This window comes from Phycomyces blakesleeanus, assembly GCF_001638985.1.
Source record: "Phycomyces blakesleeanus NRRL 1555(-) unplaced genomic scaffold PHYBLscaffold_21, whole genome shotgun sequence".
NCBI lineage: Eukaryota > Fungi > Mucoromycota > Mucoromycetes > Mucorales > Phycomycetaceae > Phycomyces > Phycomyces blakesleeanus.
The window spans coordinates 196,453-221,454 of record NW_017265154.1 but is presented as its reverse complement, the minus strand read 5'-3'; the positions used below and the strand labels follow the sequence as shown (position 1 = coordinate 221,454).

At 35.2% G+C, this 25,002-nt stretch overlaps 7 protein-coding genes across 7 annotated transcripts; 4 read left to right on the top strand and 3 right to left on the bottom strand.

Moving 5' to 3' along the window:
* Positions 1 to 3,046: 3,046 nt before the first annotated feature.
* Positions 3,047 to 4,297, top strand: PHYBLDRAFT_98581 (hypothetical protein; the record flags this gene model as incomplete). The annotated part of the gene is made up of 2 exons (XM_018444056.1): positions 3,047 to 3,782; positions 3,885 to 4,297. Coding segments are annotated over 2 exons (1,149 nt in total), but the record flags the coding sequence as incomplete, so codon positions are not given.
* Positions 4,298 to 4,653: 356 nt separating this feature from the next.
* Positions 4,654 to 5,882, top strand: PHYBLDRAFT_135651 (hypothetical protein). Its single transcript, XM_018429737.1, has 5 exons — positions 4,654 to 4,667; positions 4,788 to 5,268; positions 5,380 to 5,503; positions 5,563 to 5,664; positions 5,714 to 5,882. Exons 1-5 carry the CDS (start codon positions 4,659 to 4,661, stop codon positions 5,742 to 5,744), a joined length of 747 nt encoding a protein of 248 aa, XP_018287531.1. The 5' UTR covers positions 4,654 to 4,658; the 3' UTR covers positions 5,745 to 5,882.
* A 2,061-nt stretch (positions 5,883 to 7,943) lies between these two features.
* PHYBLDRAFT_135646 (hypothetical protein) lies at positions 7,944 to 10,212 on the top strand. The gene is made up of 8 exons (XM_018429736.1): positions 7,944 to 8,001; positions 8,118 to 8,298; positions 8,360 to 8,526; positions 8,612 to 8,706; positions 8,821 to 8,959; positions 9,018 to 9,180; positions 9,301 to 9,400; positions 9,511 to 10,212. Exons 2-8 carry the CDS (start codon positions 8,123 to 8,125, stop codon positions 9,673 to 9,675), a joined length of 1,005 nt encoding a protein of 334 aa, XP_018287530.1. The 5' UTR covers positions 7,944 to 8,001; positions 8,118 to 8,122; the 3' UTR covers positions 9,676 to 10,212.
* A 530-nt stretch (positions 10,213 to 10,742) lies between these two features.
* On the bottom strand, positions 10,743 to 13,093 carry PHYBLDRAFT_188266 (hypothetical protein; the record flags this gene model as incomplete). The annotated part of the gene is made up of 6 exons (XM_018439476.1): positions 10,743 to 11,006; positions 11,071 to 11,555; positions 11,631 to 11,797; positions 11,884 to 12,349; positions 12,427 to 12,606; positions 13,054 to 13,093. 6 exons carry the CDS (start codon positions 13,091 to 13,093, stop codon positions 10,743 to 10,745), a joined length of 1,602 nt encoding a protein of 533 aa, XP_018287529.1.
* A 6,154-nt stretch (positions 13,094 to 19,247) lies between these two features.
* On the bottom strand, positions 19,248 to 20,858 carry PHYBLDRAFT_66290 (hypothetical protein; the record flags this gene model as incomplete). The annotated part of the gene is made up of 6 exons (XM_018441619.1): positions 19,248 to 19,301; positions 19,508 to 19,590; positions 19,709 to 19,805; positions 19,862 to 19,913; positions 19,993 to 20,019; positions 20,725 to 20,858. 6 exons carry the CDS (start codon positions 20,856 to 20,858, stop codon positions 19,248 to 19,250), a joined length of 447 nt encoding a protein of 148 aa, XP_018287528.1.
* Positions 20,859 to 22,143: 1,285 nt separating this feature from the next.
* On the bottom strand, positions 22,144 to 23,097 carry PHYBLDRAFT_66291 (hypothetical protein; the record flags this gene model as incomplete). The annotated part of the gene is made up of 4 exons (XM_018441620.1): positions 22,144 to 22,412; positions 22,475 to 22,684; positions 22,740 to 22,826; positions 22,884 to 23,097. The coding sequence occupies 4 exons, from the start codon at positions 23,095 to 23,097 to the stop codon at positions 22,144 to 22,146; spliced, it is 780 nt and encodes a 259-aa protein (XP_018287527.1).
* Positions 23,098 to 23,236: 139 nt separating this feature from the next.
* Positions 23,237 to 24,880, top strand: PHYBLDRAFT_149275 (CCHC-type zinc finger transcription factor; the record flags this gene model as incomplete). Its single annotated transcript, XM_018432246.1, has 2 exons — positions 23,237 to 23,313; positions 24,046 to 24,880. 2 exons carry the CDS (start codon positions 23,237 to 23,239, stop codon positions 24,878 to 24,880), a joined length of 912 nt encoding a protein of 303 aa, XP_018287526.1.
* Positions 24,881 to 25,002: the final 122 nt, after the last annotated feature.

The window sequence follows — 25,002 nt, the reverse complement described above, 5'->3', positions numbered from 1 at the left end:
CCGAGGATTCATTTGTACATTTGTATCATTTTTCCTCTACAACATTACATGCATCATGAACTGGTTAGCCGTTGTGGTTCAAATAAAATGGTCCGGTGGTTTTTCTTACAATTAGCTTAAATCAGCACCAACAAGTGAATGTCGTCATCTTTACACTGTCGTTTGGTTTGTTAAGAGTGTCTCAACATACACTGTTGTGGAACACACAAGCGACTATTAATTAAGAAGCACAAATAGTGTGCTCCATTAGACTAACACTATGGATAATAAGGGAAAGAGAGAAACTAAGAGATTCAAAAGAAGACCTCATATTAACTTTCTCTTTCTCCACCAACTTGTTATGAATAATAATGTTTTTTTTACTATCAAGCAACTGCTAAGTTTTATTCATTTAACAGCATATATTTCTATTGATGAATTCACACATCCAAGCATTGTTTTTTTCTTCTCTTTTTTTAGTACTTTCAGCCAATTCTCTTGAAAATATTAAGCAAATCGTCAAGCTCCTTCTATAGCGCCAGGCTCAAACATAAAATACAATCTGGCATAGTTTTCTAAAGTAGTGCATAAAAAGACCACTGAGCTACATACCACTTTATTTTATTCTTTTAACAGAAAATAAATAAAGTAATGATCCTGTAGTATGTTCTGACGAGCTACACTCTAATCTTTTTCTTTAAAAAATATTTGTAAGCTAACGATGGCTCAAAGAAAAGCTTGGAAAACAGTATGAAGATAAGCACAACCACCTCTTTGATGAAGCTATTGGTTGGGGCTGCCTTTTTGATGTCTAAGATTCGGGGGTTATTTGGAAATCGTGAATGCTGAAACTGATAAACCAGGGTAAATGTGTTATTTCTGGTAAAAAAAAACAGCTTTCCTTGTTTAAAGAAGAAAGAAATACTTGCATTTTTTAAGAAAATGAGGTAATTTGTTACACAGCTAAAAGACATAAGATTAGAGACTTTGTCAATTACTACTACTACTACTACTATCACTACTGTCCAAAGTTATAGTTCAAAGATTATTGAACAAACAACCAAAAAAAAAGGACCTTTTTCAGCAGCTTGGATAATCCTATAGTGGTATTAGGAAAGCAAGATAACAATCGGGCTAGATTAGACATCGATTATGCAAGGTGGTTAGCTAAAAGCATGCACAGGCAGTGTCAACCCATAATTGACGCTCAAGGCCGATAAATGACAACTTACGGCCATGTTTCTCTTGTTATATGTATACATATATGTATATGTGTGCACTCAAAGTATATAACCTAAAAGTAACAAATCTATATAGCCGTCTTTTGGAATAAGATGTTCTTATCTTAAACAATGGATACAAATGCATTAGTCATTGTTTGGTGTGACTATAAAAGAAAGTATTTTTTTTATTCCCCTCTTAATTCAAGGACTTGTTCCTTTTCTTCACATGATCCAATATGAGGGTGTCAACCAGACAACGAATACTTTGTATTGGGGTATTGTGAATTGTGTTAATAGACCGCTTCTTTTTTCTTTTATATATATTATGTATTTTAATGAATATATTTTCTAAGCAGAAACAAGATCACAGGAGTACTACACAAGTTGCTAATCTTAATACTTGCTTAATTATCGATAGTCTCTTTAAAAAACTGTCATTATATCAGATACTCTTTTAGGTTTGGTAATACTTGGAAAACACAAGAGAGTCGAATAATTGATTAAATATGATGATCCAATTGATTTTTTTTAGAGAAAAAAACTTTGTACCTGTGTGAAGTATGAAAGGAATAAAATCCCTTCTAAAAAGATATTACACACCCAAATGTTTTGGCACAATAAAAATCAAGTTTTAGCAAACCTCTGTTTGGGGCTAATATATACATATATATATTGGCTAATAAGTTAAAGAGACCTAATTTCACTCATAGCTCTTTGCTGCTAGATACGTTCCGCAAATCTGTTTCGTTAGGCTTGTATTAAATTTCTATTTAAAGCATAATTGCCTCTACACAACAATAAGAACAACAAAAACGATAACAAAAGAAAGTTATGATTATAGTACTCGACAAATATGGTAATAAAATCTAATGGTGTGGACAGACTAAAAGTTCAAAAAGAGGGTAAAAAAAAAGAGTAAAACAAGTTCATCTTGAACTTGGTTAGTCAGACTAATTTATGACTGTCTGGACTTTTTTTTCTTAAAGAAAAAAAGTTCAAAATTAGTTCAAGTACATATTAGCAAAAGTTGTGCTTATAATGTCGTCTCTGTAATTAAGTAAGAATCTTTTATTGTGAGTTATTCTAGATTTTTTACCCTATAGCATATATCTTTTATCAGAAATATACTCTTCTTCTCAAACCATGTGGCAATAGAAGAGGACTAGTCAATCAGAGTCGTTTTTTTTTAAAAAAGACAATTTGCTTTAAAACTCTCATACAATAATACGGCTTAAAGTTTTGCCCTTTTTTTTACCCTTTTTGAACTTTTAGTCTGTCCACACCAGCTGTAGTGAACAACCAATACTTATATTTGCAGACGCGTGGCATTATATATATATATTATTTTATTTTATATTTTGTAGAGTTTTTTTTTATCTTTATCACACATACACACACCCACACACCCACGCATATACATATATATATATTTATACCTATATCTATCTATATATTATATTCACTTGATTCCGTTTCTAATCATTAAATGGCAACGGCACAAGAAACAACCCCAATACTTGGTCACAGTCAAGGAAATAGCTCCTGGACCAACTTCAAAAAGAATGGGGTAGGGTGTATATACATATAATAATAACAATAACTATATGATGCTTTACCATTATCCTTTTTTTTTCTATATAAAAAAAGGGGGGAGATTCCTAATCCCATTCCTTAATGATTCATCTAATTGTTATTATTACACTCAGCTTCTCAAGACTGTGATTGCAGTGTGCGTACTTGGTGCAGTGTTAGGTGGCGGTTGGGCAATCTTCCATTGGGGAGAGCTTCCTGGGGAATTCGGAAGAGACTTTTCGTCATTGGAAGGTTATTGCAAAGACACACTTCCTATTCAACCTGGCGAGTACGTCGAACGTCAGAAACGATTGGCCAAGGTTTTGAAAGACGAGAACGCCGGTGCATTGGTTGTGGAGCCAGGGCCGACGATGACATATTATACCAACATTGCCTGGTCTCTTACAGAACGTCCATTTTTGGTCGTCCTGCGTCTGGATGATGAGCTTCCCTCAGGAATCAATATGACCATCGTTACACCTATGTTTGAGGCCACCAGAGCATTGGAAGCCCTCAAGAGAGCCAATTTATCCGAAGAGATCCAGCCAAGTGTGATCGAGTGGGTCGAAGATGGCTCACCTTACAAGGCTGTCAAGAAGGCACTCGGAGGCGCCAATGAGGGAACCGTTTTTGTAGACAAGGACATTAGAATGTTTATCTTTGACGGAATCGATGATGTATCTAATGAAATTAAAGTAAAGATGGCTCCTCGGTCTATCCGTACCTTGCGCATGGTCAAGTCTTCTGCAGAGATAGATATTCTGCGATGTGCAAACCATGCTACCTTGGCTGCTCTACAACTCGTCCGTACCTATGTCCAGCCCGGTATGGTCGAAAGTGAGATCACAAAGATGATGACCGATGCTCTCGAGACAGCAGGTCTTGATGAGACTTGGGTCTTGGCCTTGGTTGATGAGAATGCTGCTTTCCCTCACGGCGAGCCCGGTATACAAAGAACCGTTACTGAAAACAGTACTGTCCTGATTGATACTGGTGGAAGACTACTCGGTAAGAAAATCAGTCTACCTTTTTTTGGCACAACCCTTGGCTGGAAATATGTTCAAATTGGTTAATATATATATATATATATCTGTGTATGTCTGTGTATAGGATATCAGGCTGATGTGACCAGAACCTTTTTCTTGAGTGAGCGTGGACACAATCAGACAATTGAGGATGCCTGGTATTCAGTACGACGAGCACAGGAGAATGTTCTCAACCGTAGTAATTCTGGTGACTCATGTGCAGAAGTTGATCTTTACGCAAGACGGGTAATTGAAAAAGCTGGCTTTGGTCAGTTTTTCACCCATCGATTGGGTCACGGTATTGGCGAGGAGATGCATGAAGAGCCTTATATGAACCAAGGAAACCATGAACAACACCTTTCTCCTGGAATGACGTTTAGTGTAGAACCCGGAATTTATATAACCGGCGAGTTTGGTATTAGACTCGAAGACATTGTTGTAGTTAATCAAGAAGGCAAGCTAGAAGTTCTGACTAGTGGACTAGCTCAGAACCCGTGGTCTCTTTAAACAAACAAGCAAAAGAAAAAATGAGGTGGAGAAGTGTCTTTTCTCTCTCTCTTCTTCTTATTTCTTTCTTCCTCTCTCTCTTTTTTTTTGATCACCAGCTCAATAGTATTTTGTTTTTAATTAAGAAATACAGGGTAGGATATTAATTAAAGAAAGTATCGTGTTTAAAAAGAATACGATCTTGGTTATCCAGTGACAAAGAGTTGGACTTGGTTGCTATAGTAATAATAATATAATAATAAAAGATATTAAAAATACTTGGCTTCTAGTAAGCAGTCCCACTAATTATAGAAACCGTGTTGTGCAAACCTTTGGAAGAAATAAAAGGATTTCAAAACTTGACTCATCTCCAATGTCTATTGTACGTAGATTGACAATTTCGATAGTCTCCCTCTGTCCCATAGCCCCCCTCTTCCCCCTTACTGTCTTTTTATTCTTATTATTATTTTACCAACAATAAATTACCTTGTGCATATTTTAGGACCAAAGTACTGAAGACAATCTTGAGCTTATGCGCCAGCCGGACTGGTATGATAATGCGCAAAAGTACTGGACAGCCGTCTCACCTACAGTGAATGGCATGCTTGGTGGATTCGAAACTATTGATCCCATTGACGTCAAGGGATCATTATCTTTTGTGGATGAGTTTGTCCATGGTGTACGAGGTGTGAACAATGTTGTTCGAAAAGAGCCTGTAATGGATAGCGGCTATGCTTGTGATTGTGGTGCTGGTATTGGAAGAGTCACAAAAAACTTTTTGTTGAAGGTTCCCTTTCAAAAGGTTGATTTGGTTGAGCAGGCACCCAACTTTGTTGAGCAAGCCAAAGAAAGCTACCTTGCAAATGAGATAGAGTCTGGACGCGTAGGCAATATATTCTGTATGGGACTTCAAGATTTTACACCTGAGAAGGGAAAATACGATCTTATTTGGTGTCAATGGGTATTGGGTCACTTAACAGATGGTGAGATTAACATAATACAATATCACGACACAATACATTATTATATAATGTGAAGAACACACACACACACACACACAGGTGAACGTGCTTGTCTGATATGATGTAACTTAGATCACTTGGTGGCATTCTTCAAGAGATGTATCAAAGGGCTCAAGCCCAATGGCATGATTGCTGTCAAGGAGAATAATGCGTCCAGGGAAGCTATAATTGACGAAGAGGATAGTAGTGTTACAAGGTAAGAAAAATAAAGGGATGCGTTGATTAGAATCGAAACTAAACTTGATTGAATTGTAGACCCAATAGTTCATTGAAACATTTGTTTAATGAGGCTGGTTTGTCTGTAATCAAGGAAGAGGTCCAAAATGGACTTCCTGCTGGATTATTTGCCGTGAGAATGTAAGTGTGTTCACACAATTGTATCAAAGTAATATTAAGGTATCTGTAGGTATATGCTGAAGCCGAATAGACAAGCCTAGATATTTTATCCAAATAAATTATTCGCCTAAATATTACTACATATATATGAATATATAAATGTATGTAATTCTTCTGGATGATAATTCATTGCTCTTGAATATCACATCAGAAATTGAAGCTGACACGGCATATTGTATAAAGAAGCTCTAATAGAACATTTAGTTTTTTGAGTTTAATGAATGACTGAGTGCAAGTGAAACGGTGGAGTGATTTTTTTCTTTTTTCTTTCTTTCTTTCTTTCTTTCTTTCTTTGGGTACTCTTCTACTTCGGATATTATTCTTGTCAGCGGATATACATACGTAAGAGGCGTATTTACTATGTTACTGTCATTGAACCTATGGAATTATTAGGGAAACTGGATTGTAAATTGATATTATTGGCTAAAGAGAAAAAATGAACTTTTAAGGATAAAATCGACTGAGTATCCCCACTATTTATCTAAATAGAATTGATATATATATATATATATTGCTTTTTTCATCGATCTTTCTCTTCTTTTGATTATTCGTATTGTATTATTAGATAATACTGGCAAGAAAAAATAATTACATTTACTTCCTATTGTGTCAATTGTACAATTATATCTAGAATAGATGTGTAAACCGTTTGAAGTTACTCATCTTCATAATATTGTACTCCACACGCAGGCACATAAAAAACAACAACGGAGTGTCAATGCGCGATTTCCAAATTTGCTCATTCAATTCCCAGCAATTCGAAGACTTTGTTGGACCAGTTGGTTGGTTTATTTAAAACATGCAAAGTAAACCAGTTATATATGCCTTATAAATACATCTCCATAAGAAAATAATAAGAGGAAGAAGAAGGAAAAACAGAAGGATTATATACAAGAGAAAATACCCAGAAAAAGGTACAAAAGAAGAAGAAGAAGAGAGAGATAAAAAACGATAAATCTTGTCACCTTTTTTTTTTCTTACACACACACACGCACTCACACACACACTCACTCACTCACTCACAGAAACAGACACACTTTTACTGTTCCCCATCAACTTCCTTATCAGTTCAACAGAGCTCTTAGAAAGACAGAGACTTGAGTATTTATTATTATTTTTCATTGACCGCGTCGCTAGGCATCTCACTTGGAACCAGCCACGATCTTTCTTCCTTCTTTAACCGTAATAGTAATAGTAATAAAGTATAAAGGTAAATCTCATTGTTCTTTTGAACAGCATGAATGTTCAATTGCCTCATTTTCATTGTCAAAGTCAAATGCACGGCTTACATATATAAAATAAAATAATAATTAAAATAATTAAAATAATAAAAATAAAATATTATATTGTATATATATATAAACATACAAAATAAAGTCATTCGCGACTACGCACCATTAATATCTTTAAGGGTTTATTTATCTAGCTATGAATGCAACAACATCTCTAAGGCGCACACGACGAGAAAATTGGCAGGCAGACTTTTACAAGAATGGATACCCTAAAGATGTCATTGTGATTGATGATTCGCCACCTCCAATGGCAATACAATCGCAGCAACAACCTTCGCAACCCATGACAAAGACTCAGACACATAAACGACCTCCACCAGATACACATCCCTCTGGTATAATTGATGGAATTACTACTTCCTCCTCTTCCTCTTCCTCTTCTTCCACCACTACCAATACAACTACCAATACAGCTACCTCTGGGCAAACTCATCTCACAAACTTGGCTACCCGCCGACCTGCTATACTCACAGCAGATCCCAGCGCTTTATATTACACCGGGCCACCGGCGGCTTCTACACGCTCAAAACGGTCTCGGAAAGACCAAGACCAGGATCAAGACCAAGACCAGGAAACAGAAACAAGTGCATCCCAACAGCCTGGCCCCAAAGTTGTGATAACAAAAAAGAGGCGAAAAGAGTATAATCGGGCCCAACCCACTACCACTAATTCAGGCAAGTACCATAAAACACATACACACACACACACACACGTATATATATATATAAACTATAACAAGGATTCCAAATAATTAACATTGTATACAGTCAACCAATCCCTTCATCCACAACCAGCAACGGCACCAGCACCAGCACAAGCATCGGCACAAGCACCAGCACCAGCTGTTCGGGTACATGAATATTTTTATATTCTTTTAATATATTTTGTATATAAAAGATGACTAGTATTTAGTAGGATTATTAACAATCATGTATTTTACAGAATTTATTTGATGATAAGGATGGACACTATATAATTAACCCAAATGAATCTCTAACAGTACGATGTAAGCTATACTAAAGACACATGTAAAATGCAGAAATCTGCAGTAAAAAAAAATGAAAAGAAAATGAAAATGAAAACAAGAAAGAAAGTCTGATTTGATTTGGACAATTCAAATAGACAAGATGATGCGATTACTAGGACAGGGAACCTTTGGAAAGGTCATCGAGTGCTACGACCGGGTTAGAAGAGAACATTGTGCAATCAAAATCATTCGTGCAATTCCAAAATATAGAGAAGCCAGTAAGGTTGAGATTAGAGTCCTCAATACACTCAAAGCCAAGGACCCCTTTAACTCAAAGTAAGTAGTATTTCTTAAATTTCACGATAATCTATCGATGCATTATATTAACAGATATTAGCCAGTGCATCCATTTAATTGATTGGTTTGATTACAATAATCATATTTGCATGGTGTTTGAGCTACTAGGACAGTCTATTTTTGATTTTTTGAAATCTAATGAATTCAGACCATTCCCACCCCATCAGATCCAACACTTTGCAAAACAGCTTTTAAATAGTGTAGCCTGTAAGTAGACCTAATAATTAACCTTGAACAAACGCATATAACGGCTCACTCTATATCTATACATTTGTCTTACTTTAATCACTAGTCATTCACAACCTCAAACTCATTCACACTGATCTCAAGCCTGAAAATATTTTACTTGTGAATAATTCCAGTAGTCTAACCTTATGCAATGGACATGTAAGATTATATATGATAATGATAATTAGAAACATATCTTGGGACCTTAACCAAATCTCTATCTCTCTATCTTTTTTTTCTGGGGGTGTTTTGTTTTTGTTTTTATTTATTTAGCGCGATCCTAACACAAAATCACGCATATTACAAGATACGTCCATTAGGCTGATAGACTTTGGATCAGCCACATTTGAACAAGACTACCATTCTTCTGTTGTATCAACGCGGCATTATCGAGCACCAGAGATTATATTGGGTACATATTTATTTTGCTACTATCAATTGAACGTCTGTACTTAATCAAAATATGATAGGTATGGGCTGGTCCTATCCATGTGATATTTGGTCAGTTGGGTGCATTCTTGTTGAGTTCTTTACCGGGGACGCACTCTTCCAAACGCATGAAAACCTGGAACATCTGGCGATGATGGAGGCAGTTCTCGGAAAGGTACCATTAAGGATATCAAGAAATGCAAGGTAAACAAAATATTAAAAAAAAGAGAGAGAAAAGGACAATGTAAATATTGATCAAAACTAAATTTTCGATTCATTTTTTTTTGTATATTAACACACCTGTTTTGTGTGGCATATCAGTAGGGAGCCACAAAAATACTTTGATAACGGAAAACTGCGATATCCTACAAATGAAACTTCAAGGCAAAGTCAGAAATACGTTCGTGCTCTACGACCATTGAGGGTAAGAATATGTACATGCTCATAGAATAAATCCTCTAGCAATTACCTACGAGAACAATGTGTATTTATATATCTCTGTATAAGAAACTCATCTATATATTTTTTGTACAGGAGATCATTGTCCCTTCAACAACTCTTACGCGGAACTTCTTGGACTTGGTTTCGAAAATGCTGGCCTATGATCCGAACGAAAGAATCACAGCAAGTGAAGCCCTCAAACACCCCTTTTTCCAACTAGATTTTGATCAATATTCCCGAGAGTTAAAAGGAGGATAGTAAGCTTCTATAATGATGATATTTTGTTTTATTCACAGCCATACTCATTTCTTTATATTATTCCTTGTTTGTTTGCTTTCTTTTTCTACTTGTTTATCTTCTCCTTCTTAATTTCCTCCTCCTTCACCTTATTATACTTCTTATATTTTTACTTTTACTTCGTTTTATTTTACTTTGATTTCCATCTTTTTTCATTTTCATTTTCATTTTCGTTCTCATTTTCATTTTCATTTTCATTTTTCTTTCTCTTATTCTCGTTCTTGCTCTCATTCTCATTTCTTTTAATTACCTTGCGTTCAAAAAAAAAGTATGCTTTTGAACCTTCTTCTCTTCCCTTACTGTCCCTTTCGATAATAGCCAACTTCTTGAGTAAATGTTTCATAGTATTTCAATAATCTTATCTCCTTCCACTCCCTTTTTCTTCTTCTTATATTCTTCCCTCTGTTTGAATTCTAAGCTCAAAAAGCTGTATGTTATCCCTCTGACCAGGCATTTTATAAATTCATCCAAAATTCAAATTTATTTATTTCTATTATTCTAAACTTTCTTTCACATACTTTCTTTACTGAAACTTGTAAGTTATTATTTTTATAATATTTTTATATACACATATACACATATTTATATTATTCGTCTAAAAATCGTACTCTTTATATAAAAACAGGGGTATTCAAAAAAAAATTGGTTTAGTTTTGTTTCCAGTGAATGATTGATTGGGGATTGTGCTCTTTTATTTATTTAATGTTGTATGTCTAAATTGACCTAATAATCCTCACCAATTCATTCAGATATATAAATCAATAGCTGTCTTTGTCTTTAAAAAATAATAAGAATAATAATAACCATTTTGAAACTTATTTCAATACTTGTTGGTGGTTGTTAATGTTTGTCCTGTAACCTTTGTTGAATGTAATTATTTGTGCAGCTTAGTTATTGTATATGAGTAATGAATAATGAATAATGATGGGTGTGTATTAAATTTGTAAGCAAGTGTATGCTTTCAAGTCTAAATATAAGTATAAATATATAAAGAAAAAAAGGTAGAATAATGAATTGATATATGAATATTATGGATCCTGCTCAAGAATGTCAGCTATCCATGTGTCTAGTACATTGACGCTTCGAATCATTTGCATAATGTCGTCTTCGGTAACACAAAGTTGAATGCGTCTCAATCGTTCATCTTTGTGATTTGTGAGAGTGATCATCCCAGTAGTCTCAATCATCGAGATAAGATCGTTGAGCTCTGTTCTCGATACTGGTGATATTGAACTTCCACTTTTTGAACAAAAGACGCCATATTGTTCACGAAACTGCAAGTAAGATATGATCTAATTAGATACCTTGTACGTCTCATAAATCTTTGATTTTTATTTATTTGTTCTAGATATTTACCTTTGTCATTGTGATCTGACTCTTGGTTGACCCGCTTGTTGATCGATTCATAACCATCAAAACACCAATCACAACTTTTTGTTGAAGATTCAGCTGCTTGAGCTTCTGGACATTGGGACTACCATAAACAATCTGAAGAACCTTCATAACATGACCAATTGTAACTTTGGCTACAATTGGTGGAGCATCAGGATTAGAGGCTATCAAAGCAGCCGTCTTCTTCTTCCATTCATTTTCCGCCATTTCGATAGCCTGGCGACAGACATCTAAGGCAGTTCGCAAGTCTCCCATAGAAGCCGCTACTTTACGCGCGCACAGTTCAACTGCGGCCGACTGTATGAGTGGCAAGGGCGTATTTTCATTGGGTGTTGGAGCAGCACCAAACGGATCGTCTTCATTTTCAACTAGTGAATAAAGTCTATCTTTGATGATCGACGTAATCTCAGAAACACTATAGGGATTAAAATTGAGCAATTGTGGTTCACCTACAATATGTAGAATATAAGTTTGTTTGTGTATGTGCCATACTCACAACCAAAGATTAATAATAATAAACTTACAATTCTTCGCTCGAAGTCTAGGCAAGATACGATCAGTCAAATCTAGGGCATTGGCAATGCCAATGAGAACGAGACGAGAGGACGGTATAGATGCCCATTCAAAAACTTTATAAAGTACATCTTGATCTTTTGTAATCAAATGATCGATCTCATCCAAGACTACTACACTAATAAAAAAAAGAGAAAGAAATAGAAAAAGAAAGCCTCAATGGTCAATGCCTTTCAAGGATAATTGAAGTATGCATAAACTTACTTTAGAACTTCGCTCTTGCCATTCAACAGCATTTCTGCTTCTTGCACTGCATCCATGTCTGGATTTGGTTTGGATCCTGATCCTTTAAGCTCTGTTACAATCTTGGTGTAGATTGCTTTGGGATCTCCCACACTCATACAATTAACCATTACCACATTAACTTGGTGTGTACGCAGTTCCCCGACCTCATCTTCTGTAATTCGAATAATCTCGGTCAGCATGGCAGTTTTTCCTGTACCCGGAGATCCGGAAACATATAAACAGCCAGGTTTGTTTCCTAGAACATGAGCATTCCAAAAATCCATCATAGTCGACCGTTCATTTCCTCGGCCAACCAACCGAGAAGGAATGGCTGTTCTCCGGAAAAGTGCTTTGGCTTGTTGACACAATTTGTTGCCATTTGCTAAAGTACGAGGTGTAGCACGAAGATAGAAACTTGATTGACCATTTCTGTGTGGAGAGGCAACTAAGCATTGGCTAAAATTGTCAGAACTCGCCTTCTTGATTATGGTGATGGTAGTGATAGTAGTGATTTATATTCACCTTGAGCAAGAGCTAATTCCCTAGTAATGTTTCGTATAGGTGTTGGAGTTACTGCTACCAAGGTTTGTTTCTTTCGTGGGGTGGATGGTGGAGAAGGTGTGTGTTCTGAATGGTCGGATTCATAATCTGATTCATCATTGATGCTGTCTGAAGGTGCACGATGCTGATCAGATGCTATGGCTATATGATAATTTTAAGTTTACTATTGAAATACAAAAAAAAACGAACCAGAAATAGAAAGAAAGAATAAAAGCGATTAGTAAACGGACCTGATAATTTTGAAGATGGGCGATTTCTTTTTGACATGCTGTGCCCGGGTTATTTGACAAACGCGTTGCACAGTCCAATTGCTCAGAAAAAGAATGCCAACGGAGTACTGCATTTGACATTGAATTGTTCTTATTCTTCTGCAAACTTTTTTTTTCCCTGTTCTTTGGCTAACTAATCCGCCAAGTGACTGTTAAATTCGTTCAAAAGGAGGTAGTCATGCCCATGACCTTTGTTAGAGTAATTCGTTTGATGGGATATGTTTCGAATAGATTCAATACAAAGTACAATTGTAAATAAGTAACATATACATATCTAATTACTAGTTAAATAAGAAGATTAATATTAATATATACATACCACAAAAGTGCCTGACCAGTAACCGGGTCATTTTTAACATGGTTTTATTGATTTTTTTTTGTTCTGTCAATCCTTAATTCTCAGTGAAATATTACCAAGGTAATTAGGATATATTTATATCTTCCACATATATACAGATATATGTATATATTGTGTTGTATTCAATTTTTTACAGACTGTGTACTTCAAATTGTAGCTATTCTTGTCTCTGTGTGAGAAGTAAGTATGACAATAAACAGAAATGATCTGCCAGATCAACCCAAAGTTTTTTTAAAAAGGTTTCTGTTTTCTGTTGAGATCTACACTAATTCCCTTTTTAAGATAAGTTACTAACTTCTACAAGCTGTATAAGAGGCGAGATAAATTGAGACTCGAAATCTTTTCCTGACAAATTTGAGCTGAAATTATAGGAAAACAAACAAGCAGTAATAATTAAATACATAAACTGTGGCAAGTACTTTAAGTTCTAGCCTTGTGTGCTTTATTAAGCTTCTGAGGCCTGTTCTTTCTGTTGTTCCTGCTATTGCTGAGCAGATACATTTTACATTTGTAACATTAAAGCCAGCACCAGAAATAACTTCATTATAAGATGCCAATTTTTTCAGAAAACCATCGAGGTTTTATAAGCTTATTTTGACTACTATGACTGGGTATATGAGTAGCATAATAGTAGTAGTGATATTTACTGGAAAGGATACCAATATCGAACCATCCATGGGCCAAACTTTAACAGTCAGATATATAAAAAGTATATTTCCACCCTGTAACGCAAAATATAAAATAAATATACATATATCGGCAATTACTACTCAACTATCAATTCTTGCAGCTATTCTTTCCAGGTATACCTACATTTACATTAACCTACCCAAAGGAGTAAACATAATATTCTGATTATGAATGGGTTAGATATATACCACAGACAATAAGAAACTTTCCGTGAGAACAATCAATCCAAGAAAAAATTAGAAACCGGTTGTATTATTACAGCACCCAAATAAAAGTATACATAATCAGCTGTACGCCCTAAATATTCTTGAGTTTCCGGAATTTTTTTTTTGAGAAATATTACAAGTAATAAACGTTCATGAAAAATGAAAGGTCGATCGTATATATATATATATATATATATTACTTTTTCTCTTACATAATAGTAATAATTGTATATGTTAAATAGCTTCTTTCTAAAGAAAGTTAAAAGGTTAAAAGGACGTTTTTACGCCTTACGCTGAGTAAAGCGCCAAAATATAAAAGAAAGAAATCATCAAATCGGGATATTTATTCATGCTAGGTTGGTCTATTGGTTGCTAAATTGTTTCTCATCAGGATCTGTTAATAGCTCGAGGGGGGAGGTATTACACTTGTAGAAGAAGTATTGGGTGAGCAAAGACGAAAATTATATAGATAAAAAATAAATAAATAAGAAAAGATAATTCTACAGACGCTGTCTGATTATCTTAATATTTGTTGGACAATTTTTATTATGAAATAGATTTTCTGTGTGTATGTATTATTGTTCATGACGTTAAGATATTCAAAAGAGCACCTTTTTTTTTCCTTCCCCCAATCAGTTAATTATATTGTATTATGCTTTATGTACAGGATATTACTCAAGGATCCATCTGACCAAGACGGTGGGCCAGATCCAGGTTCTTTCCATAAAGTCTAACAGTTTCTCCTTCTAAACCAATCGTCTTTTGTTCCAGTACAACAATTGACTGTCGAAGCTCTCTCTCGACAGTTATCCATTCAACTTTCTCTAGGCGTGCCTTTTCTTCAATAGCCGTCTGTTCTCTCTTAATTATTGCAAAATGGGACGATTCTTCAGAATGTCGTCTTTCAAGACTTTCGATCTCGCTCTCAAGATCGGCAATCTGACAGGCCATCTCTCGGATATCTCGTGAGTGCTGTACTTTGAATATATCAAGATTGCGTTGATGTTCCAGTCCAGATTGCTCTTCAATAAGAACTTTCCATGCTGCCTTTTCTTGTTCTTGGCGTGTAATATACGACGCTTCTTGATGTGCCATTTTGCGTTCAGTCTGCTCGAGTGTCTTTTGAAGCTTGGAAAGTTCTGCATCTCTCTCTGCAACGGCTCTCTCCAGCGCCTTTTCGATACTTGCCGCCTCATTGTCGGTACCATTGGGTCTTCTTGCGGCCAGTTCATTCTTAGCCTCGTCAAGTTGAGTCTGCAGATTGGTGATACTATCCTTAAAATCTTCTTGTAACTGTTTGGTCTGCGCTTTTACCATTTCTTCCTTGAGCTCCGCTTCAGCTTTTAATTTTTCTGCTTCGAACAATTTGGCTTCCAACGTCTTGCGCTGGATGTCAACTTCAGCTGCACGTTCTCGGATACTCTGTAATCGCCCAAGTTCTTTATCTTGAGTTGCTTTGGCCTGCTTAGCTTCTCTGTAGAGTGACTCTATGGTGCGGAGATCATTGCGTAGATCCTTTATTACTAGATCTTGGCGCTTGGTTTCTTTCTCCATTTCATTGATCTGGGCTTGTGCTTCTGTTTGCAGTAAATATAACACATGATCTGACTTGTGCTCATCATCCATCTTTGACAGAAGGTCAAGATCAGAGCGTAGGCCATTAGCTTGGTCTCGGAAACGCTCACTTTCCTGTCGAGATTCCTCTAATTCCTCCAACATTGTTTCCATCTCAGTCCGCATGGCATCCAGAGTTTGTTCGATCTCCTCCTTTTCTTCCAAGCTCTCGGTCATCGATTTGTTGAGTGCTGCTATTGTTGATTCGGACTGTTCACGTTCGCTCTCTATTTTTTTACTCCATTCGTCTTGTGCTTTTTTCCATTGTGCGATGGGTATAATGTCTGCTTTGACTGGTATAGATGGCACTGACACATTGTTGATGGTCTGTTCTTTGTGTTTGGACAAAGACGTTTCAATCTTTTGAATTCTGACCTGCAACTTGGTATTTTCTCGCTTGTTCTTCTTCAGGGACGCAGACAGTGCAGCATGGTGCCCCTGGAGTTTCTGCAAGGCATGAACTAGACTTAAGTTCTGGTTACGCAATGAGATTGTCTCTAATGAAATCTCTTCATTTGTCCTCCCCAGCACGCTCCGGTCACCCTGTTTTAGTACACCGTCGGCCATTGCTTGCTTGTTTGTGGTGTCACGGTCGATCCACTCATCAAGGTACGTTAATATTTGAGAGCAAAAGGCGGCATGTTGAGATTTATACCATTTAACGCCTGCCTCGACTGAACTTGGATCAAAGGCATCGTATTCCATCAAGTTGCTTTGCTGCTTTAAACATGAAGTTGCCTGGACTGGGGTATCAGTCCCGGTCAGTCCAATTGTGTCACGAAAATTGCACACAATTGCTTTAAGTCGGCGCAGTTCATCCCCCGATTTTGTCTCTTTGGATGTATGAGTTGTGACACTGCTGTTTGGAGAAGACTCTGTTTTTGATACCTCTTCGTTGGCATCTTGGGATGTCAAGGAGAAAAGGTGGTCAATTTCTGATCCAGACCAAGCATTTTGATAATCGTTCCAAAATGATCCTCTCCTATATCTATCTGGGGCGGTGCGAGACATTAAGCGTTCATCTGCAAGACTATTTAGTTGCTGAAAGGTGGATTGGTACAGTCCGAGCGGTTCTTCCGAGTTCGTTGATTCTTTGGGTCGAAGTGCGCTCTCAAGTTGTTGACGTAGATGAATTTCTCGCTCTTCTTGTTGTGCCATATTTTTGTGGAGTTGTTGCAATTGTCGCTCAAGAAATTGTACCTGACCCTCGGGAAGATCTTCCTCGTCATCGTCGGACGATATTTCGTATCCTGAAAATGTTTTCCGCTTTGTCGCATGGACATTGGCTTTCCTGTTGGCTACCAAAGCCATCGACTCGTCGTGCTGAGGGAGAGGTGGAAGACTCAGGCGAGAACGAAAGATTGGATTATTACCGGGAGCTGAATGATTATTTGCCCATGTATCCGATCCTTTTTTGGAGTAATGATGTTTTTGTCGATTCCTGTTACTGACAGAAGATGATATGGATGATGATGATGAACGTCGAAGAAGAGTGTAGGTATCTGCCCAACCAGTTGGGGTGTCCAAGACAGTCTCAGTTTCTGACCCATCAGTATCTTCAAAGGCCGCTTTCGATACGCTAGTTTGCTCTCTTGACGAGTCGAGTGGCGGTAGTTTTGTGAAATAGGTGTCTTGTGTGCTGGTTTTGTGTTTCAGAGTAGATTTTGAATATGATTTTCTCGCGGTCTTGGTGGGGTATTCGTTATTAACATAACCTTGTAAGGTATCTACTTGCATGGTTAGACGTAAAAGGAGGGAGGGGGTATAGGTTAAATATTAAATAATAGTAAATAGTATATAGTAAATAGTGAATAGTAAGTAAATAGTAAAGAGAAAGAAGATATCAAAAATATAATTTTTTTTTGAAGACCGTAAAAATCCTTTTCAAATGATCGGAGCCATTTTGCTCTGCACGTGTATCTTTATCATTTTAACCAGGCAAAAAATAATGATATTCCAAAGCAGCCTTATAGTGAAATACTATGTATTTTATTTTGGCAAAGATGCACATCCTCATGTAAGGACCGCCTCAGATGCATCTCCTTTACCATTGCGCTTGTACTTGCACACAAACACAAATAAAATATACTAGAAAAACAATCAAAATCCACCTATTACAACCCCAAAGACGCCACATTGGGTTCCAAATTTATTACCATGGCATGGTCTAGATTTGTCTCGGGCAAAAAGTATTCTTTTTTGTTTCAATATCTTGTTTTCTATTTAGCCAACCCAGAATACATACAACATACGTAAATATCTGCAACTATAAAACTTCTTTGAATAAATTACTTGGCTGTAGTTTATTTAAAGATTTTTTCTTCTTGTTTTAATGATTTCTTGAATTCTTATCCTATCTGACAAGGGGACCAAGTCTTTGGATTTCCCCTTTTTTTCTCTCTTTCTTTTTATCCTGTGATATGATTTGCCTCCCCTTTTATATCTCTCTTTCTCTTTATCTCTCTTATGTATACAAAAACCATCATTAGAGGAAGTTTCATATATACATGTTTGATTCAAGGGTTGGTCTGATCTTAGAATCTCATAACTTGTATCTTGCATACCATATAACATCACATAAATAGCTGTATATGGTAAAATATATACTTAATTTACATACAAGAATAATAAATATATCCAGCTTTCTAAATAAAAAGAAGTATACAAGATATTATATGTACAGAGATCACCGATTTCAAGTATAATGATACTCAGTAATTCTGGACCGACAAAGGTACAAAGATCGGCCATTTTCATTGACTTTTTGTGTTGTACCGAATTTTGACATGCGATACCTGGATAGAAAATCATAGCTCTTGTCCCACTTCACCAAGGATTGAACTTCAGATATATTGTACCCCATTTGTATGGGTATATTTTCTAGTAAGTCATGTAAGGAAATAATAATAGAATATAGGAATCAATCCAAAGTAAATATAAAAAAATTGTAAGAGCATAAAAGTACATCATATGCAATAAGCATAATAGCATTCCATACTCTCTGAAACAGCATTGATATATATTTCAGTTTGTTGAACTACCTTAGCATGATGTTCTTTATACAATTGGCTTAATACATCAAACACACACTATAATAAGAAAAAACTACTCTTTAATGGCAATCTTAATTCTTATTATTCTGGTAAACAATTTGTTACCAGCTTATACTCCTCTGTTGTTATCACAAGTGAAATGAAGCAAATACTATGCAGTAAAGTGTTTGTCTTTAAGTTACTATTTATTTTCTGGGAAAACATTTTCATTAAATAAATGTATAATTAAAGTAACTAAACCTTGTTATGTACATTGCCTTTCAGAACACATACATCTTGACAGTACAAGTAACTTGACTACTGCTTGTTCTCATAAGCCAGTTATTCAAAGAGTGTATAGCTGTAATAATATTTGGTCACTGATATGAAATGAGAAATTATGTACGGTGCTTATCTAATAAAGTATTCTTTTCACAGTATACTACTCTGAAAATTAATTCGATAATCTCGAGAATTATACTCTTATAAAAAGATCACTACTTTGCTACTGTGTTGCACCCTTTATTTATATATATATTTGCAAGCAGCCAATTTACTGAAGTTTTATTTTTGAATTGAAAATGTGTACCAAAGGTAAAAGAGTAAATAGTCTCTAAAGTATATACGTTTCGATAATGAACCAGCCGAGATAGTTTAGCAAGACTTCTTTTTTTAATAGAAAGAAAGGAAATATTTATTTATAATACATATACACTGTATACACTCGTACTTTACATAAAATAATAACAATGAATTTTTAGCTAATCAATAAATGCAATATGATGACTTTAAATTGCTTTGTAACGTATCTGTACCTTTCTAGACAATGCTTACCCTTAGAAAAAAAATTCAAAAAAAAATTATAGAATTTACAACGGTACTAATTTGAGCGTGGAGAGCTACCACTACAGGGAAAAAATGGGTATTTAGGAGTGTATTTTTCAATCGAAAAAAGCCTATTAAAATCGCAGTTTTTTTGTCATAGTGTAATACAGCTGGTACGAAGTCATAACTAAAACACTTTGCCTATGTTCACAATCACTTTTATTGAAAATAATACTCGAGATGGCTTACAGATATTTACAAAGATAGATTGGTATAGAAAAAATAATATGTCTTGATAAGCAGATGTCTTTAAACCTGCGGATTGCCTGAAAAGCATAATAGAATACTGTAATAAACATGTTAAAAGTACATCATATTTTGAGGGGGGTTCTTTTCACTTACTATAATCTTTTGTCTTTGACTCCATATCCATACGGAACTACATAAGCGCCGCCTTTTGAATAGAGTAAAATCAGATGACTAGTTTATTATATTATAGATACCCACGAATACTTAAAATAATACATATTTACCTGATTTGGGTGTAGACATAGGAGTGCCTTTAGAGAAAGGATATATCATAGTAGCTATGCGTGAAAGATAATGGTATTGGTAAGATAATTAAGCAAGAAGAAGCTACAGCACAATATCTCTTTACCTTTTTATCTCGTTATTATTTTGCTGGTTAACTACATGGATTATTAAAGCGAGATAAAAGGAGGTGGGTTCCAGTTATGTCGTAAGCAAAAGTTTTAGTTTTAGTTTTAGTTCTTGAAATATCATATTCTTGTTTTTATTCTCGGCATATACTTGAAATATAATATTTTTGTATTATCAAGTATCGATAATAAGTACCATTTAATTCATGGACTGTCTAGATAACTGTACAAGAGATCTGCCTGTACTAAATACATTTTTTGAGTTGCTTCACTGCAAGTATAGTCACTAAAGACATTGGGCTAAATAGCATAGCTTAAAAACTTAGATTATCAGGGAAGAGTATATTATTGAGTTTAATTACACCCTCAAAAAAAAGTACGAGATTTATTACTTGTTAACGTTAAATGAACGTAATCATGAATCAATCTTGCTAATTAAAAGGCATTAAAGCTATAAGTCATCATGTAAAAAATATTTCCAGCGGTTGTATTTTCCAAAAACAAAAGCGATGTGGTTATTAACCAGGCCTAGCAGCAACAGCAGTAAGATGAACTAAATACATAGTGTGTTTAAAAGAGGTTCTTGATTCATACTACGTTACTTACGATGACTCTTTTTCTGAAGGTGCAACACTATGAATAGAGTTGCGTGGGGATGGACGCGCCGTATCTAGTGCACGCGACATAAACTGTGAAGCACTTGTAGAATCATTAGCTCTTGCAGAAGGGCTCATAGACATGATAGCTGTAAAGAAATTGTAAGGTTGGACTTTAATTATTTTTATTTCAAAGAAAAGAGGTTTTGAATTTGATCTTTGAAGTTAAATTTCACTCTATTTATACTTTCTTCATTCAAAAAAAAACTTGTATTTACTAGTCATACAGTGACAACAGCAGTATGTGACTAAAATGTTGCCATGTTTTATGTTCCCTGTCTTCTACAGCTGATAATCTCTTTAACGACTCAAAGTATCGCGATAATTAGGGTATATTAAAAAAAATAAGTAATCCCATACCACATAAATAAAGAATGGTCACTAATTCAATTATATTTATACTCTAGAAACTCTCGGAAAATCAAATAAGCTATTTCTGAACAGGCTTGGTGAGCTAGACTTGTTTATTGTAGATTTCCTTGAAAATATGAGTGGGTTATAGCCCTCAATTTAAAAACAGGATCTCTATATGGAAGTACAGTAATACCAGGATATGATGCTCTGGAGGGTCGTCGTGTAAGACAAATTCTGACAAGAAGAATAAGAAAAGTATAAATATTTCACCTTGGTTATAGCTAAGTATCTCCCAAGATGTTATTTTGGCAAGTCATTGTATTCTTTGAATAATTCAGTGAGCTATTTTAACATTACCCTTTTTTTTCTGTGATGGGATAGGGTTGGAGAATATGAAAGTGCTTTGGATCGATTTCAAAAAAAAAGTGGGTCAAAAGTGGGATACATTGAAAGTGTGCCTTTACTTTGACTTTTGAACAATAATAATGGTAAAGAAATAAGAGAGATTGAAATTGAGACACACACATATATATAAGGAGGGAAAAGTGCTTAATCGAAATTCGACTTTAAAACAACCCTTAAAACCTCTCCCCAGAAGAGCTTACAAAAATTTCCTGCCAAAGCCACCTCTTTTTTTTTATCACAGTGATAATAAGGGAAGAAGTATTGTCAACTTTTATATACTTTACTAGGATAAAAAAAAAGTTTTGATATCCAATAAGACACTCAGACCATTTTAGCTTCACTTTTGAGAAACAAATATATAGATATATTAGGATTGTAAATATTACCAGACTTACTATTTATGTATGCAACTAAGAAGAAAGGTAAATGATTTTTTGTTTGAGTAAAAATATGAGCATTAGAAGAAGTAGCATATGTAGCATCGTATTACTTGTCTTTTGGTATGTCATGTAACTGTTTTGTTAAGACATTATTTCAAAATTGGTTTGGTGCATCGATTCTTTTTTTTTATTGTGGCTCTATAAATTAAAGAGACTCAATAAAATTACTATTATAATTGTTCTAATGCATCTTCCCAAAACTCATCATCTGAACAAGATAAATATGAATCAAAGCTCGAAAGCTGCGTTTGAGTTGAAACATCAGCTTTTGAATACTGTCTACTTCTTCGCTTTTGGGTTGATATTGGCTCTGTCTGGATTGATTTGTCCACAGGGATGCTTTTTGGTATTCTATGTATATTATCCTTGCTTTCACACTCGTCTAGATGAGCTAGGTTTTCAAAGAATCTAGCACTTGTACCGTTTTCTGCCATGATATCTAAAAGGAAATTAAATGGTGAGAAGATATATCTAGAACTGTAAATAATGAGTATTTTGTACCTGGAACTATTTTATCAAAAAAGTCTTCTTCCTCTTGATCTGAGCTACTTTTCTTTATAGAAGCTATAATATCATCACGGAGGATGCTCGCTTGGGCACAGCTACCAGGTAAGATCGTCATTTCATTAACTTCTTTCTGATTTTCTGATGATATTCTGTTTAAAGCACCGAGATATAGTTGAAGTTTGGCAGCAGGTATACGTCCTGGATCTATGTGTGTGTTAGCCAATATTTTTTAGACTTAATGAGATCCAACTAAACTTACTTGCAAAAGGCTCAAGCAGTACAGAGTCACCTCTTGTTTTACTTAAACTTCGAGTAACATAATGACCATTTTGAGAACTCTCTTTTTCTGTACGCCCCCAATTTAGTTCATCAATTGTATAAGATCAATACACCTTTATCTTACTTTTTTTATGCTTTTTTCTAGCGACTGTTGATTGTTGAATGGATTTATCAACCTCTTCGATCGATCCATTGAATTCACTTTTCAGTTTCTTTGTATATGTTCGTGTTTTTATATTAGATTTGGGTAGTTCTATAGCATTTTTATTGGAATCTTTTTTGATTCTCGTGCGTTTTTTTCGCATTCTAATCGCTCCATTGAGAACATCTGCAGACATTAGACTAGAATCTACCTCAGATAATTTTTTTTAATAAATAGTTTGTTTGACATTTGGAGTGCTTCAATTTTATTTCTACGAACCCATTGGAGTAAATCCCTGATTTGTTGATTCTTCTTCTGATTTTAAAGATCTAGTAATGTCTGGCGATTCTGATGAGCTCTGTGCTACAATTGCCGGAAATCTCAAGAAAAGAACAATAATTCCACTTTATAGGTAAAATTACCACAACTATATGTTCCTCCAGTCTGAGTGACGTTTACTCACTTTAGTCACACACATCCATTTCAAACTAAATATTATTTTTATTGGCAGTTTTACGAAGAATGTCGAACACAATATCACAAGACAAACAAGTTATGACCATGATTACACTGAACCGAATATCATTATCTCTACTTCTAGCTTGATGATATGCTTATATTTTATTCATTTAGACTCTATAGATACCCCACAGTCCATTAATGGGATATACACTATTTGATAAGTAAATGTATAAAGTATTGTCACTGCTTAAATTTATCGTTAGAATATCATCATAAATAGTATATTGGTTGTTTACGCTCCAAGAAGCTTTGATAAAGCCTGTGGAGAAATCTTTATTTCAGAATATTTTCTTGAATAGAGCTGTATCTAAGTTTGTCTCTCAATAGCTTTTTATGGTTATAAAAAAAACTGATCTTAATAAAAAATATATGTCAGCTATTCATTACCTTGACAAGCTTTATTAATGTAATTCTTAAATTTCTTATGTACATCTCTAAATATATGTATATAAGCAATACATTTCACATTGTCTTATTTCAAAATTAAATACAAAAAGTATGTGTGTGTGTGTGTGTTTTTAGTCATGGTTTCTGCTTAAAATCTTAAAAATGGTACGAATTCAATCTGGCTTGTTACCCTCAATGTTTCTCATTCATACAAGTCTAAGTCAAATTTTAACAGCTCCTTCGGAGAAAATCTTGCCACAGAGCGTGTATCATTACTTCATAAGAATAATGTTAATGAAGATTCCTCCATCTCTGTAATTCGCACCCACACATGGCACATTGGGACCACGGAAAACAGTGTTCTTTTCGATACAGTATCTTTTACAGGATCCCAGCTGCATGTTATGATTGCTTTGTCCGAAACTTATCCAAATGCTGTCAAGATTATAGAACATAAAATAGATAACCGGAAACATCTCGAACTTGTTCTTAGTAACAATCTTGATGTTGCTCAAGCATGCCAGGATGGTTTCGAATTTCAATCAAAAAGAGTGATTGGAATGCAAGCAATGAGTCATGAAGCCAAGATTATCAAACTCAACCTCTTTAATTTGCCGTGCTTTGATATGGATGAGCTTTTGGTTGTTTTACAGACAAATTTGTCCAGATTCGGAAATGTTTTGGACGCAGGCATTTATCAAGAACCAAAGTACAAAACTTACATGGGCACTGGGTTTGCAGTGCTAGACCTTCAACAAAATGATTCTTCTCGACTTCAACCATTCAGCCCATTGACTCGTACTATTACATTCCCTCCGGACCCTCACCTTATTAGTGTTACTTGGAATACCATATCTGAAGACTGTATCTACTGTCATAAAGCTAGTCATACCCGCATTAACTGTCCTATTCAACAACAAAAAAGCTTATTCTGCTGGAATTGCATGAAGAGGGGGCATTTACCAAAAGATTGTTGTGTCAAGCCAGCTGAGGATGCAGAGAGCATGAAACATGATGCAAGAATGAAAGCGAACACTACGACAAATAGGGGCGGTTTTTTGTATTTGTGACTTTGTTTTTGGCCTATAATAATTAAAAAATCACCAAAAATCCAATTTGAAACTAGAAAATCTCTGTTTTTTGAAAAGGTTGACAAAAAGCAGATTGACCACCTAAAATTAAATCTCCTGAT

Coding starts and splice junctions, on each gene's coding strand:
- PHYBLDRAFT_135651 (XM_018429737.1), top strand. Junction 5,269..5,379: donor ATTGGGTCACTTAACAGATG/GTGAGATTAACA, acceptor GATGTAACTTAG/ATCACTTGGTGGCATTCTTC. Junction 5,504..5,562: donor GAGGATAGTAGTGTTACAAG/GTAAGAAAAATA, acceptor ATTGAATTGTAG/ACCCAATAGTTCATTGAAAC.
- PHYBLDRAFT_135646 (XM_018429736.1), top strand. CDS start 8,123: ATGATGCGATTACTAGGACAGGGAACCTTTGGAAAGGTCATCGAGTGC. Junction 8,707..8,820: donor TAACCTTATGCAATGGACAT/GTAAGATTATAT, acceptor TTATTTATTTAG/CGCGATCCTAACACAAAATC. Junction 9,401..9,510: donor GTGCTCTACGACCATTGAGG/GTAAGAATATGT, acceptor TTTTTTGTACAG/GAGATCATTGTCCCTTCAAC.